General features: G+C 44.4%; 1 protein-coding gene across 1 annotated transcript in view; it reads right to left on the bottom strand.

Moving 5' to 3' along the window:
- Window positions 1-14,503, bottom strand: part of mcamb (melanoma cell adhesion molecule b) — a 244,314-nt gene that overhangs the window by 23,848 nt on the left and 205,963 nt on the right. The window contains exon 12 of the mRNA XM_080214585.1: window positions 8,218-8,356. Coding sequence (XP_080070711.1) covers window positions 8,218-8,356 — 139 coding nt within the window. The remainder of the gene's footprint in view (window positions 1-8,217; window positions 8,357-14,503) is intronic.

Raw genomic sequence — 14,503 nt, 5'->3', positions numbered from 1 at the left:
GTTCCCCGTCTACATTAGCCAACTCTGCTCTCATCCTATCATACTCCCCCTTGTTCAAAGAGAGGACACTGGTTGGGACCCTACTTTCTCATCCTCCATCTGTATTAGAAATTCAACCATGTTGTAATCACTCAATCCAAGAGGATCCCTCACAAGGAGATCATTAATTTTACCTGTCTCATTACACAGGACCAAATCCAAGATAACTTGCTCCTCGTAGGTTCTGTAACATACTGTTTGAGGAAACTATCTTGACAGCATTCTAAGAACTCTTCCCCAAGTCCACCGCGTCCGACTTGAGTTGACCAATCAATATGGAGGTTAAAATCCCCCATAATTATTGCTGTTCCGTTTTACACACATCTGTTATTTGTTTGTTTATAGCCCGCCCCACCACAAAGTTATTATTTGGGGGCCTATAGACCACGCCCACCAGTGACTTTTTCCTCTCGCTATTCCTTATCTCCACCCACAATGATTCCACATTTTGCTCCTTAGAACCTATATCGTCTCTCACTACCGCCCTGATGTTATTCTTAATTAACAGAGGTACCCCGCCTCCTTTTCCTTCCTGTCTATCCTTCCGAAATGTCTAATACCCCTGGATATTCGCAGTCCCGGTTACCCTGCAACCATGTTTCTGTAATGGCCACTAGATCATACCCATTTGTACTGATTTGTGCCGTCAACTCATTCTGAATACTATGTGCATTCAGGTAAACTGTCTTTATGTTAGTCTTTCTTATCTGGACCCGATTCGTTTGTGCATTCTTTTGTTTGCACGCTCTGTCCCAGACTGGTAATTCTTCCCCAGACCATCTCCCTGCATTGTGTTAACCACCTCCCTTCTCATGTTTGTCACCTTTGTAACTCTGCCTGAGGTTAGATTCCTGCCACCTTCTATACTCTCTGTCCTATTACGTGGTCTGGAAATGTTACTAACCTCTCCTGAGCCCTCGACTCCTTTAACTAGTTGACGTGATAACTCAGAAGCTTAATGCACAACAAATGCAGAATGAGGTGATTGTCTTGAGATTTCAGAAAGTTGCAGATCCATCTCTGTTCTGCAGAACTTTTACAAATAACCTGCATCTTATTGAATTAGTATTGCATGAAGGAAGCATTTGACTGAGTGTGGCATCAAAGAGCCCTACCAAAAAGGGAGTAAATGGGAATTGGGGAATATTCTTGGCTGGTTGAAGTTATAAAGAAAGTGAACAAAGGAAGATGGCTATTGGAGACCAATCATTCCAGTTCCAGGACATTAGTGCAGGAGTTCTTCTGGGTAATTTCAACGACCAACCATACTTTATTAATGACATTCCTTCCATCATAAGGTTTGAAGTGACGATGTTTCCTGATGACTGCAGCACCATTCACAACTCTTCGGATACTGAAGCAGTCTGTGTCCATATGCTGCAAGACCTGGACAATACACAGGCTTAAGCTGACAAGTGGCATGAATATTACTTGCCACTTAAGTGCCAGACAATGACAGTGTCCAGCAAGAGAGAATCTATCTATCGCGTCTTGATATTCAATGGCATTACCATTGCCTAATCCCCCACCATCAACATCCTTGGGACACCATTAACTACAAACTGAACTGGACTACCATATAAAAATTGCAGTCTTCAGAGACCAGGAATCACGCAGCGAGTAACTCACCTCCTGACTCCTCATAGCTGCAGTGGTTCAAGAAGGCAGTTCACTACCACCTTCTCAAGGAGCAATGATGACAATAAATGCTGACTTAGCCAATGACACCCACATCCCACAATGAATTTTTTTTTAAGTTGTAGCCCTGATCTGAAGAAACTGATTCTTACCAGCAGCCACGGATTCTGAGGATACGCAGTGTGCACAAAAAAGAGCACAAAGAGAAATTGTTGTGGGGAACACTTTTTGACCTTTGACATATAATATTAGCATTAAGAATTAACACAACATACACAGTATGAGTTAGGTCAGGCTTGTCCAACTTATGGCCTGTGGGTTGCAATCTGACACACCATGCCTCCTGATTCAGCCCACATGTTCAAAATATCAGGTCAAGTCAAAGACTCTGCAAGGAGCTGCTCCTTTAGTCACAGGCTCTTTTACTCCCTCTTTTCCAATTGTTTTGCTCACTTGTAAGCCTATCAGCAAATGCAGGAGATAAACAGTCTATGTTTGGAGGAGCAGCCAACAATGTGCTTCATTCAGCCTGAACACCAGTGGTAGCCATAAGTCTGCTGGGGAGGAAGTGCCAGGGACCTGGGTTCGATGCCAGCCTTGGGTGACTGTGTGGAGTTTGCACATTCTCCCTGTGTTTGTATGGATTTCCTCCGGGTGCTCCAGTTTCCTCTCACAATCCAACTATGTGCAGGTTAGGTGGATTGGCCATGGTAAATGCACAGGGTTACAGGGATGGGCTGGGGTTTTGGGCCTGGGTTGGATGCTGTTTTGGAGGGTCAGTGTAGACTTGATGGCCACATGACCTCTTTCTGAACTGTACAGATTCTATGGATTCTATCTCATCCAGGAAAAAAGGGAATAACTTGCTAAACAAAAAGAATCAAAGCAATAAAGTGATAAATTCAAAAATAAGTTTTTAATAAAGCTATTAGATAACAAATATCTTTACATGCTCTTTGACCACAGGTGAGGTTCAGTCTACTGGAGAATAGCCAATGTTGATACTTTGTTTAAGAAAGGAAGCAGGGATAATCCAGGAAATTGTCTTGGCTCACTGGCCTATGTCAGTAGTGGGGAAGCTTTTGGCGGGATAGGATGTGTGTACATTTGGAAGAAAATGGACTAGTTAGTCACAGGCAGCATGATTTTGTATGTGGAAGGTCATGTCTCACCAACTTAATTACGTTTTTAGAGGAGGTGTTTAAATAAATCCCATTTAAATCCCATAAATCCCAAATAAATCCCATAACACTGGATTAAAATTATGAGGGATGTAGATAGGAAGAAACCTTTCCCTTTAGCAGAGTGGTCAATCACTAAAAAACAAAGGCAAGGGGTAGGACATTTCGAGGTGATTTGAGGAAAAACTACTCTATGATTCTGTGGACAGGATTTTTCTCCCTCTCCATGTGATGTTTTGCAGTGGTGAGAGCAGAACATCGCTTGCTGACGGTGGGATCTTATGATCCCATCATTGTCAATGGGATTTCCCATTGAATACAGCCATTGCTCCAGGGAAACCTATCGTAGGGGAGTGCTGTTGGTAGGAACGTGGATGGCAACAAGATTTCAGCATGTAACGTTTTTTTAAAATTCACATATAATGTTGTGCAAAACCTAATCTTTCTGAAATTTGCTTATCTGTCTCTTGAGGAAGGAAAATATTGAAAGATGGTTTCTTACGTGAAAAGGTCAGACAAGCCTGACAGAAAGAGGTGACTTCAGTGAGAACTCAGAAAGTTGCAGATCAATCTTTGTTTTAAGAACTGAAATCTCACGGTTAAATCTCATGGGATCCAGGGTGAGGTATCTAAATGAATACAAAATTGGCTTCTTGAGAGAAGCTAGAAGGTGGTTGTAGAGAGTTGTTTTTCAAACTGGAGGACTGTGACCAGAGGTGTGCCTCAGGGATCAGTGCTGGATCCACTGTTATTTGTCATTTATATTAATGATTTGGGTGAGGACATAGGAGGCATGGTTAGTAAGTTTGCAGATGACACTAAGATTGGTGGCAATGGTGGACAGTGAAGGAAGTTATCTCCAATTGCAACGGGATCTTGATCAATTTGGCCAGTGGGCTGACGAATGGCAGATGGAGTTTAATTTAGACAATTGCGAGATGATGCATTTTGGTAGATTGAACTGGAGCAGGATTTACTCAGTTAATGGTAGGACACTGGGGAGAGTTACAGAAGAGAGGTCTAGGGGTACATGTTCATAGCTCCTTGAAAGTGGAGTCACAGGTAGACAGAGTGGTGAAGAAGGCATTCAGCATGCTTGGTTTCATTGGTCAGAATGTTGAATAGAGGAATTGGAATGTCTTGTTGAAGTTGTACAAGACATTGGTAAGGCCACACTTGGAATACTGTGTGCAATTCTGGTCACCCTATTATAGAAAGGATATTATTAAACTAGAAAGAGCGCAGAAAAGTTTTAGAACATCGAACATAGAATACTACAGCGCAAACAGGCCCTTCGGCCCACAAGTTGCGCCGACCATATCCCTACCTACCAGGCCTATCTATAACCCTCAATCCTATTAACTCCCATGTACTCATCCAGAAGTCTCTTAAAAGAGCCCAACGAGTTCACCTCCACCACCACCAATGGCAGCCGATTCCATTCACTCACCACCCTCTAAATGAAAAACTTACCCCTGACATCTCCTCTGTACCTATTCCCCAGCACCTTAAACCTGTGTCCTCTCATGACCATTTCAGCCCTGGGAAATAGCCTCCAAGAATCCACCCTATCTATACCTCTCAACATCTTATAAACCTCTATCAGATCGCCTTTCAACCTTTGTCTCTCCAGGGAGAAAAGACCGAGCTCCCTCAACCTATCCTCATAAGGCATGCCACCCAATCCAGGCAACATCCTTGTAAATCTTCTCTGTACCCTTTCAATAGCTTCCACATCCTTCTTGTAGTGAGGCGACCAGAACTGTGCACAGTACTCCGAGTGAGGTCTGACAAGGGTCTTATAAAGTTGCAGCATTATCTCCCGACTCCTAAAATCAATCCCTCGATTAATGAAGGCTAGTACACCCTACGCCTTCTTGAGCACATCCTTCACCTGCGAGGCCGATTTAAGAGTCCTATGGACCCAGACCCCAAGGTCCTTCTGCTCCTCTACACTGCTAAGAGTGCTATTCTTGATATTGTACTCCTTCATCCCATTGGACCTGCCAAAATGGACCACTACACATTTATTTACTAGGATGCTACCAGGACTTGATGGATTGAATTATAAGGAGAGGCTGGATAGACTGGGACTTTTTTCTCTGGAGCATAGGAGGCTGAGGAGTGATCTTTGAGGTCTATGAGATAATGATGTGCACAAGTCAGCTAGATAGTCAGTATCTTTTCCCAAAGGTAGGGGAGTCTAAAACTAGACAGCATAGGTTTAAGGTGAGAGGGGAGTGATACAGAAGTGTCTAGAGGGGCACTTTTTTCACACAGAGGGTGGTGAGTGTCTGGAACAAGCTGCCAGACGTAGTAGTAGAGGCAGGTACAATTTTGTCTTTTAAAAAGCATTTAGATAGTTACATGGGTACGATGGGTATAGAGGGATATGGGCCAAACACGGGCAATTGGGGTTAGAACATAAGAACATAAGAAATAGGAGCAGGAGTAGGCCATCCAGCCCTACGAGCCTGCCCCGCCATTCAATAAGATCATGGCTGATCTGTCGCTGCTCAGTTCCACTTTCCCGCCCTCTCCCCATAACCCTTAATCCCCTCTCCTATCAAAAACCCATCAACCCGTGTCTTAAAAATATTTAGCGAGGCAGCCTCCACCACTTCAACGGGCAGAGAATTCCAGAGATTCACCACCCTTTGAGTGAAGAAGTTCCTCCTCAACTCCGTTCTAAACCGCCCCCCTTTTATCTTGAGGCTGTGCCCCCTAGTCCTACTGTCTTTTTTGAGCGGGAAGAGTCTTTCCACCTCTATCCTATCCATCCCATTCATCATCTTATACGTCTCAATGAGATCTCCCCTCATTCTTCTAAACTCTAATGAGTACAAGCCCAGTTTATTCAGCCTCTCCTCATAGCTCAACCCCCTCAACTCTGGTATCAGCCTAGTAAACCTCCTCTGCACTCCCTCCAAGGCCAAAATATCTTTGCGCAGGTGCGGCGCCCAAAAATGCACACAGTACTCCAGCTGCGGCCTCACCAATGCCCTATACAGCTGCAGCAAGACCTCCCTACTTTTATATTCAATCCCCCTCGCTATGAAGGCCAGCATCCCATTCGCCTTCCTGACCACCTGTTGCACCTGCAAGCTGGGTTTTTGCGACTCATGCACAAGGACCCCGAGGTCCCTCTGCACCGTCGCCTGCTGCAGTTTTTCGCCCTGTAAGTAATAGTCCTTCCTACCATTATTCCTACCAAAGTGGACCACCTCACACTTGCCAACATTAAATTCCATTTGCCATTTCCTGGCCCATTCGCCCAGCCTATCTAGATCCTTCTGCAGACTCTCCACACCCTCCGCACAATTTGCCGTTCCCCCAATCTTGGTGTCATCAGCAAATTTCGACACTCTACATTCGGTTCCCTCCTCCAGATCATCTATATAAATGGTAAAAAGCTGAGGCCCCAGCACCGACCCCTGGGGCACTCCACTAGTCACCATCCGCCAATCCGAATAGCACCCGTTGACCCCCACTCTCTGCCTCCTATTTGACAACCAATCCTCTATCCACGCTAACACCCTACCCCCAACTCCATGTCCCTCGACCTTCTGCAATAACCTCTTGTGAGGCACTTTGTCAAACGCCTTCTGAAAATCTAGAAAGACCACATCCACCGGCTCTCCTCTATCCACCGCCCTAGACACATCCTCATAGAACTCCAGTAAATTTGTCAGACACGACTTCCCTTTAATGAAACCGTGCTGTGTCTGCTCTATCAAGCAATTCCCTTCAAGATGCCTCGCAATTTCCTCCTTAATGACAGATTCTAACATTTTACCTACCACAGACGTTAAACTAACCGGCCTATAATTCCCCGCCTTTTGCCTGGCACCCTTCTTAAACAACGGCGTAACATTAGCCGTTTTCCAATCATCTGGCACTTCCCCGGAATCCAGCGACGTTTGGAAAATAACCACCAAGGCATCCACTATCACCTCCGCCATTTCTTTCAGAACCCTCGGATGCATTCCATCCGGTCCTGGGGACTTGTCCACAATCAGCCCCTCCAGTCTGTCGAGCACCGCCTTTCTAGTAACAGTAATGTCATTAAGACCCTCCAGTCCTACCACCTTTCCATCGCTAACACCCGGCAAATTATTCACGTCCTCCTCCGTGAAGACAGAAACAAAAAAGTTATTCAACACCTTAGCCATATCCCCATCCCCTACCACTAGGTCCCCTTTCTCATCCTCTAAAGGACCAACATTCACCCTAGCCAGCCTCTTCCTTTTTATATATTTATAAAAACTCTTGCTATCCTTCTTTATATTAAGCGCTAGCCCAGCTTCATAGTTTCTCCTACCCTTCTTTATCAACTTCTTTGTCAATTTGTCAATTCTTTAGCTTAGGGGTTTCAATGAAGAAAGGATGGCATGGACAAGTTGGGCCAAAGGGCCTGTTTCCATGCTCTAAACCTCTATGACTCTAACTTCTACAAATAACCTTGAATTGGTATTGCATGAAATTGTAAAGCTGGTCTGAAGTAACTGATCCTTACCAACAATAGAAGGTCTTGTAGAATCTGCCACTGACCTGGCAAGTGAGGAAGGAGACCACATTGTGTACACAAAAAAGCAGGAAGAGAGATCATGGGGAGAGGAACATTTTTGACCTTTAGCACATAGCATTAGCATTAAGAATTAACAGAGCACGTATGGTATGGATTAACAATAACTTTTCCCTCAACACAGTCCATTAAAGCCTACTTGGTCAGGTAACTTGGGATTAAATACAGAGTAAAGCTCCCTCTACACTGTCTCCATCAAACACTTCCAGGACAGGTACAGCACGGTGTTAGATACGAAGTAAAGTTCCTTGTACAGTTTTGCAGTAGTGCAGCATTGGTTAGATACAGAATAGAGCTCCCATTTATAGGGTGGACTTTTCTCCTCACTGTGCTTGAAAAATTGATGATTCTCAGGCACATTGAACAAGAAAACGGGAGGATTCTTTATGCCAGGATCATTGTCCTCATTCTCCCACAAACACTGATGAGTTCATGCTGCCTTTCAGGTTCTCTCCTGACTGCTGCTCAGTGATTACGCCGAGAACGTTCATAAACATGGGGTGAAACACAAGTAGCTCCTCTGTGATGCCTGCTATAGTTGCTACTGACATTTGTTGTCTAGGTTTACACATGAATACAGTTATTTGGGTGAGGCACAGTAAGTGACCAGTGTCCATGAAGCTGACTGCAGCACAAGCTAATGTACTGAGACGAGAAGCAGAGCAGGCCTGTGGAGCCAAAAGGCTTACTCCTCCTAATTTGCATCTATATGGAAAGATCATTCGACAGAAATGTTTCACTTTGCCAACCCATTCCTGAAATATCTGTTCTTACCTCCATCCACAGTGAAGTTGTGAGTCTTGCTGCCATGCTTATTGGAACCATTACATGTCACTTTCAGCATCTCCACAGTGAGCGGTTTAATCAATTCACTGACAGTGGTATAATTATTCTGCTGATGGGTTCTTACGGCCTGTGCAAAGATTTTTAAAAATTCATAAAGCATCTGGCAGAATAGAAAGCAATTTAGTGGACATTATTTGAAGATTTCCCCTCACATTTCCTAATAAGGAAATTACATTGTCAAACCCTTCTTTAAAGTGACAGTCTCACCATGTGAACATATGAATTAGGAGTACAAGTAGGCCATTCCGTGCCTTGAACCTGCTCCACCATTCAATAAGATCATGGCTTATCTAACTTTAACCTCAACTTCAGATTCCTACAAACTCCTGATAACCTTTCATCCCCCTTGCTTATCAAAAATCTATTTATTTCTGCCTTAAACTGATTCAAAGACAGCCTGAAGGAGAGAATTCCAAAGTCTCTCAATCCTCTGAGGAAAAAAAATCATGTCTTAAATGAGCGACCCCTTATTTTTAAACAGCAACTCCTAGTTCTACATTTTCCCATAAGAGGAAACATCCTCTCCAGATCAGCACGTGGGTATCTGGTTCAGAAGAAATAGAAGGAAACAGATATCTGCACAATACGTGGATTGGAAAGTAGTAATTGTAACTTTGCTATTCAAGGAGAAAATAGGAAACTATCAAAAAATTAGCCTGACACTAATAGCACAAGCAAAATGCAGATTGTGGAATTTAAACTCAATAGATTCATATAGAACAACAAGCCCTTCAACCCATCATGTCTAAGCCGAACACCAAATGCCAATCTACACTAATCCCATTTACGAGCATTTGGCTGAGGCCAAAGGAGGCCATTGCCCATTCCTTCGGAACATCTGGAATTCAAGGTCTAATGATGACCATGAAACCATTGTCATAAAAACCCATCTGGATCATGAATGTACTTTCAGGAAGGAAACTTGCTGTCCTGACCTGGTCTGGCCTGCGTGGGCTCTAGACCTATAGCAATGTGTTGACTCTTATATACCTCTGAAATGGATGGGAAAGCCACTCAGTTGCATTGAACAATGAAGAAAACAAAGGAATGAAACTGGATGGACTACATAGGCATCGGAAAATTCAACAGCAAAATCAGCCACGTTTGTCCTGAAAAGTCCTCCTAACTAAATTTGGGAGCGTGTATCAAAATTGGGACAGCTATCTCACAGACTGGTCAAGCAACAGTCTAACAGAGTCATTCTCACTGGAAATGGAGGATACAAACAAATGTTCTAATTGAAGATCAAGGGCCTCATGACGTTCCTGGGAATTAATAGATTCCTATCAGTCGTCCAACAAATTTCAAGACTCATCTTGTCACTTACGTTGGAGCTATTGGGAATCTTCCATCACTGTCTGTATAGCCTGTTGTATGTCTATTTATGTTTAATAATGTCTCCTTTTACATCCACAGGCAATTCGGTCCACCTTGTTGGCCAACAAGGTGCATACACGCGGTGGGTTGTGTGAGGGGTGCTCTTGGATGTTGCTTTGATAGTTGCCTAGTGCTTCACGTCCGTTAGTGTACGCTTACTCTGGACCAATTGATGGGCAACACGTCAGCTCAGTGACTATCACTGTCTGCTGTACAGTTACAGGGACCCGGGTCGGATCGTTGGATCAATGTCTGAGGGAGTTTGCACATTCTCCCCGTGCTTGCGTGGGTTTTCTCTGGGTACTCCGGTTTCCACCCACGTCCCAAAAACGTGCTTCTTACGCTGATTGGCGTCAATAAATTGTCCTTAATTGGATCTCCCTTAATCTGGCATACATACAATTCCCTAAATTTCCACCCCCTTTATTGTGGGTTCCACTAGAGGTAGACAAAAATGTCAACGAGCGACGTAAGACTCGAATAAGGCACTCACTGAGTGTGTTAAAATGGGTGGCACGGGCTTGTAGGGCCGAAGGGCCTGTTTCCTGTGCTGTTCTTTGTGTTTTGAATCATACCTTACAGATAACACCCCAGACCACCACCACAATTCCTGGGTATGTTCTGTGTCATCAGCAAGACAGACTCAGCAGCGGTGGCACATAGTGGTGTACTAACAGGAGGGAGTTTCCCAGGAATCCTCGACATCAACTTTGGACACCATGAAGCCTCATGGCACCAGCTCAAACATGGGCAAGCAAACCTTCTGCTGACTACCACATACCATGCCCCCTCAGCTGAATGAATCAGTTCTCCTCCATGTTGAACACCACTTATAGAAACATAGAAAAACTACAGCACAAAACAGGCCCTTCGGCCCAAAAGTTGCACCAAGCATGTCCCTACCTACTAGGCTTACCTATAACCCTCTATCTTACTAAGTTCTATGTATTTATCCAAAAGTCTCTTAAAAGACCTTATCAAATCCACCTCCACCACCACTGCCGGCAGCCGATTCCACGCGCCCACCACCCCGAGTGAAAAACTTACCCCTGACATCTCCTCTGTACCTGCTCCCCAGTACCCTAAACCTGTGTCCTCCTGTGGCAACTATTTCAGCCCTGGGAAGAAGTCTTTGAGAATCCACTCGATCAATACCTTTCATCATCTCATACACCTCTATCAGGTCACCTCTCATCCTTCGTCTCTCCAAGGAGAAAAGACCGAGCTCTCTCAACCTATCTTCATAAGGCATGCCGCCCAATCCAGGCAACATCCTTGTAAATTTCCTCTGCACTCTTTCTATGGCTTCCACGTCCTTTCTGTAATGAGGCGACCAGAACCGAGCACAGTATTCCAAGTGGGGTCTGACCAGGGTCTTATACAGCTGTAGCAATATCTCCTGACTCCTAAACTCAATTCCTCAATGAATGCCAGTACATCAGACGCTTTCTTAACCACAGTCTCTACCTGCGAAGCTGCTTTGATTGTCCTATGAACGCGGACCCCAAGATCCTTCTGATCTCCCACACTGCCAAGAGTCTTACCTTTAATATTATATTCTGACATCCTATTTGACATGCCAAAATTAATCACCACACATTTATCTGGGTTGAAGTCCATCTGCCACTTCACCCAGTCTTGCATCCTATCAATGTCTTGTTGCAACTTCTGACATCCCTCCACACTATCCACAACACCTCCAACCTTTGTGTCATCAGCAAACTTACCAACCTATCCCTCCACTTCCTCATCCAGGTCATTTATAAAAATCACAAAGAACAAAGGTCCCAGAACAGATCCCTGGGGCACTTCACTGGTGTCTGGCCTCCATGCAAAAAAAAGACCCATCTACAGCCACTGTTTGCCTTCTGTGGACAAGCCAGTTCTGAATCCACAAAGCAATGTCCCATTGGATCCCATGCCCCCTCACTTTCTCAATAAGCCTTGCATGGGGCACCTTATCAAACACCTTGCTGAAGTCCATATAAACTACATCTACTGCTCTTCCTTCATCAATGTGTTTAGACACATTCTCAAAAAATTCAATCAGGCTCGAAAGGCATAATCTACCTTTTTCAAAGCCGTGCTGACCATTCTTGATCATACTATACCTCTCCAAATGTTCATAAATCCTGCCTCTCAGGATCTTCACCATCAACTTACTAACCACTGAGGTTAGACTCACCGGTCTATAATTTCCTGGGCTATCTCTTCTCCCTTTCTTGAATAAAGGAACCACATCTGCAATCTTCCAATCCTCCGGAACCCCTCCAGTCGACATTGATGACGCAAAGATCAACGCCAGAGGCTCAGCAATCTCTTCCCTCGCCTCCCACAGTAACCTGGGGTACATCCCATCCAGTCCCAGCGACTTATCTAACTTGATGCTTTTCAAAACCTCCAACACATCCTCTTTCTTAATATCTACATGCTCAAGCTTTTCAGTCTGCTGCAAGTCTGCACTATAACCACCAAGATCCTTTTCCACTGTGAGTAGTGAAGTAAAGTATTAATTGAGTACCTCTGCTATTTCTGCCGGTTCTATACAAACTTTCCCACCGCCACACTTGATAGGTCCTATTCCTTCACGTCTTATCCTCTTGCTCATCACATACTAGTAGAATGCTTGGCGTTTTCCTTAATCTTGCCTGCCAAAGCCTTCTCATGACCCCTTCTGGCTCTCCTAATTTCCTTTTTAAGCTCCTTCCTACTAGCCATATACTCTTCTAGATCTCTAACATTATCTAGCTCCCTGAACCTTTTGTAAGCTTTTCTTTTCTTCTTGACTAAATTCATTACAGCTTTTGTGCACCACGGTTCCTGTAACCTACCATAACTTCCCTGTCTCATTGGAAAGTTGCTGTGCAGAACTCTAGACAAATATTCCTTGAAAATTTGCCACATTTCTTCTGTACATTTCCATGCGAAAACCTCTTTCCAATTTATGCCTCTATTTTCCTGCCTGATAGCCTCATAACTCCCCTTACTCCAAATAAACACTTTCCTAGCTTGTCTGATCCTATCTCGCTCTCCAATGCTAATGTAAAGGAGATAGAGTTATGATCACTATCCCCAAAATGCTCTCCCACTGAGAGATCTGACGCCTGTCCAGGTTCATTTCCCAATACCAGATCAAGTACAGCCTCTCCTCTTGTAGGTTTATCCACATACTGTGTCAGGAAACACTCCTGAACACATCTAACAAACTCCTCCCCATCTAAACCCCTTACCCTAGGGAGATTCCAATCGATATTTGGGAAATTAAAATCTCCCATCACGACGACTCTGTTATTATTACATCTTTCCAGGGTCTGTTTTCCTATCTGCTCCTCAACATCCCTGTTACTATTGGGCAGCCAATAGAAAACACCCAGTAAAGTTAATGACCCCTTCGTGTTCTGAACCTCCACCCACAGAGACTCCATAGACAATCCCTCCATGGCGTCCATCTTTTCTACAGCCGTGACACTATCTCTGATCAACAGAACCACTCCCCCACATCTTTGCTTCCCTCCCTGTCCCTTCTGAAACATTTGAAACCTGACACTTGAAGTATCCAGTCCTGTCCTTGAGTCACCCAAGTCTCTGTAATGGCCACCACATCACATTTCCAATAGTGATCCACGGTCTAAGCTCATCCACTTCATTCACAACACTCCTTGCATTAAAATAGACACATCTCAAACCTTTGGTCTGAGTGCTCCCCTTCTCTATCATGCGCTCCCTTTCTCTCTATCACTTTTCTTTTGGATGACTTCACACTATCCAAGGTCTGCAGAATTGGGAAAGACAAATAATGAAAGTTGTTAACAAAATACAGAAGACTATAACTATATTCTATAAAGGCTGCTTCCATTAGTAAGAAAACATGTAACTCATTCAGGCACATGTGGCTGCTGGATGCTGAGCTGTCCTGGGATGAACACAGTACGCTGATCAACTGATAGTGCCCCCTAACAATTACTGCTGCACACTATGCCATCAGCATCCCCAATACTCCATGCATCACAGTGCAATCCAGCTGCACAGGATGGAAGATTCCACTGCGTAAAATTCCATATTGAAGATGCCAACAGTCACTATGACTCCACATAGCACCAGAACTGCAAAGATTATATAGGAACTGTTCAGGTGATTCCACGAATCTGTAATCCAATGGATAGGATGGAACAATTCAATCTACTCAATAGTACAAACACAGCTGTGGAAATGGGCAACAGCAGGATAGACCAAGCAATTGCAGCTGCTGCTTACCAGCTGAACACCTTGCGGATGAACCAGAAGCCTAGGGTCTGCTTCATGTCTGCCCCCAGCCCGATCTCTCAGGCTGTCCAGGCCTCTCTGGCCCAGGCCGCTCCTGCACTTTCTGATTCAAACCCCCCTCCGAGCCCCCACTCTCAGCACCAGCGCACTTGGAGGAAGCACTGATGATGGCATGTGCAGAATCATGTGCAGGGGTTAGCTTATGAGGAGAGATTGAGCAGAATGTAAATGTTGGTCCCTTAGAAGGTGAGAAGGGGGATTTAATATGGGAAATGAGGAAATGGCCGAGGCCTTAAACAAGTTTGTGTTGGTCTTCACAGTGGAGGACACAAATAGCATACAAATAACCGATGGTCATCGGACTGTAGGGGGTGAGGACCTTAAAACAATCACTATTACTAAAGAGGTAGTGCTGGGTAGGCTAATGGGACTAAAGGTAGAGAAGTCTTTACCTTTATAAGACCCTTTATAAGACCCTTGTCAGGCCTCACTTGGAGTACTGTGCGCAGTTCTGGTCGCCTCACTATAGGAAGGACGTAGAAGCTATTGAAAGGGTACAGAGGAGATTTACAAG

The sequence above is a fragment of the Carcharhinus amblyrhynchos genome, chromosome 29 (genome assembly GCF_965287045.1).
Source record: "Carcharhinus amblyrhynchos chromosome 29, sCarAmb.v2.hapA, whole genome shotgun sequence".
NCBI classification, from domain to species: Eukaryota; Metazoa; Chordata; class Chondrichthyes; order Carcharhiniformes; family Carcharhinidae; genus Carcharhinus; species Carcharhinus amblyrhynchos.
This window is presented reverse-complemented; position numbering and strand designations above follow the sequence as displayed.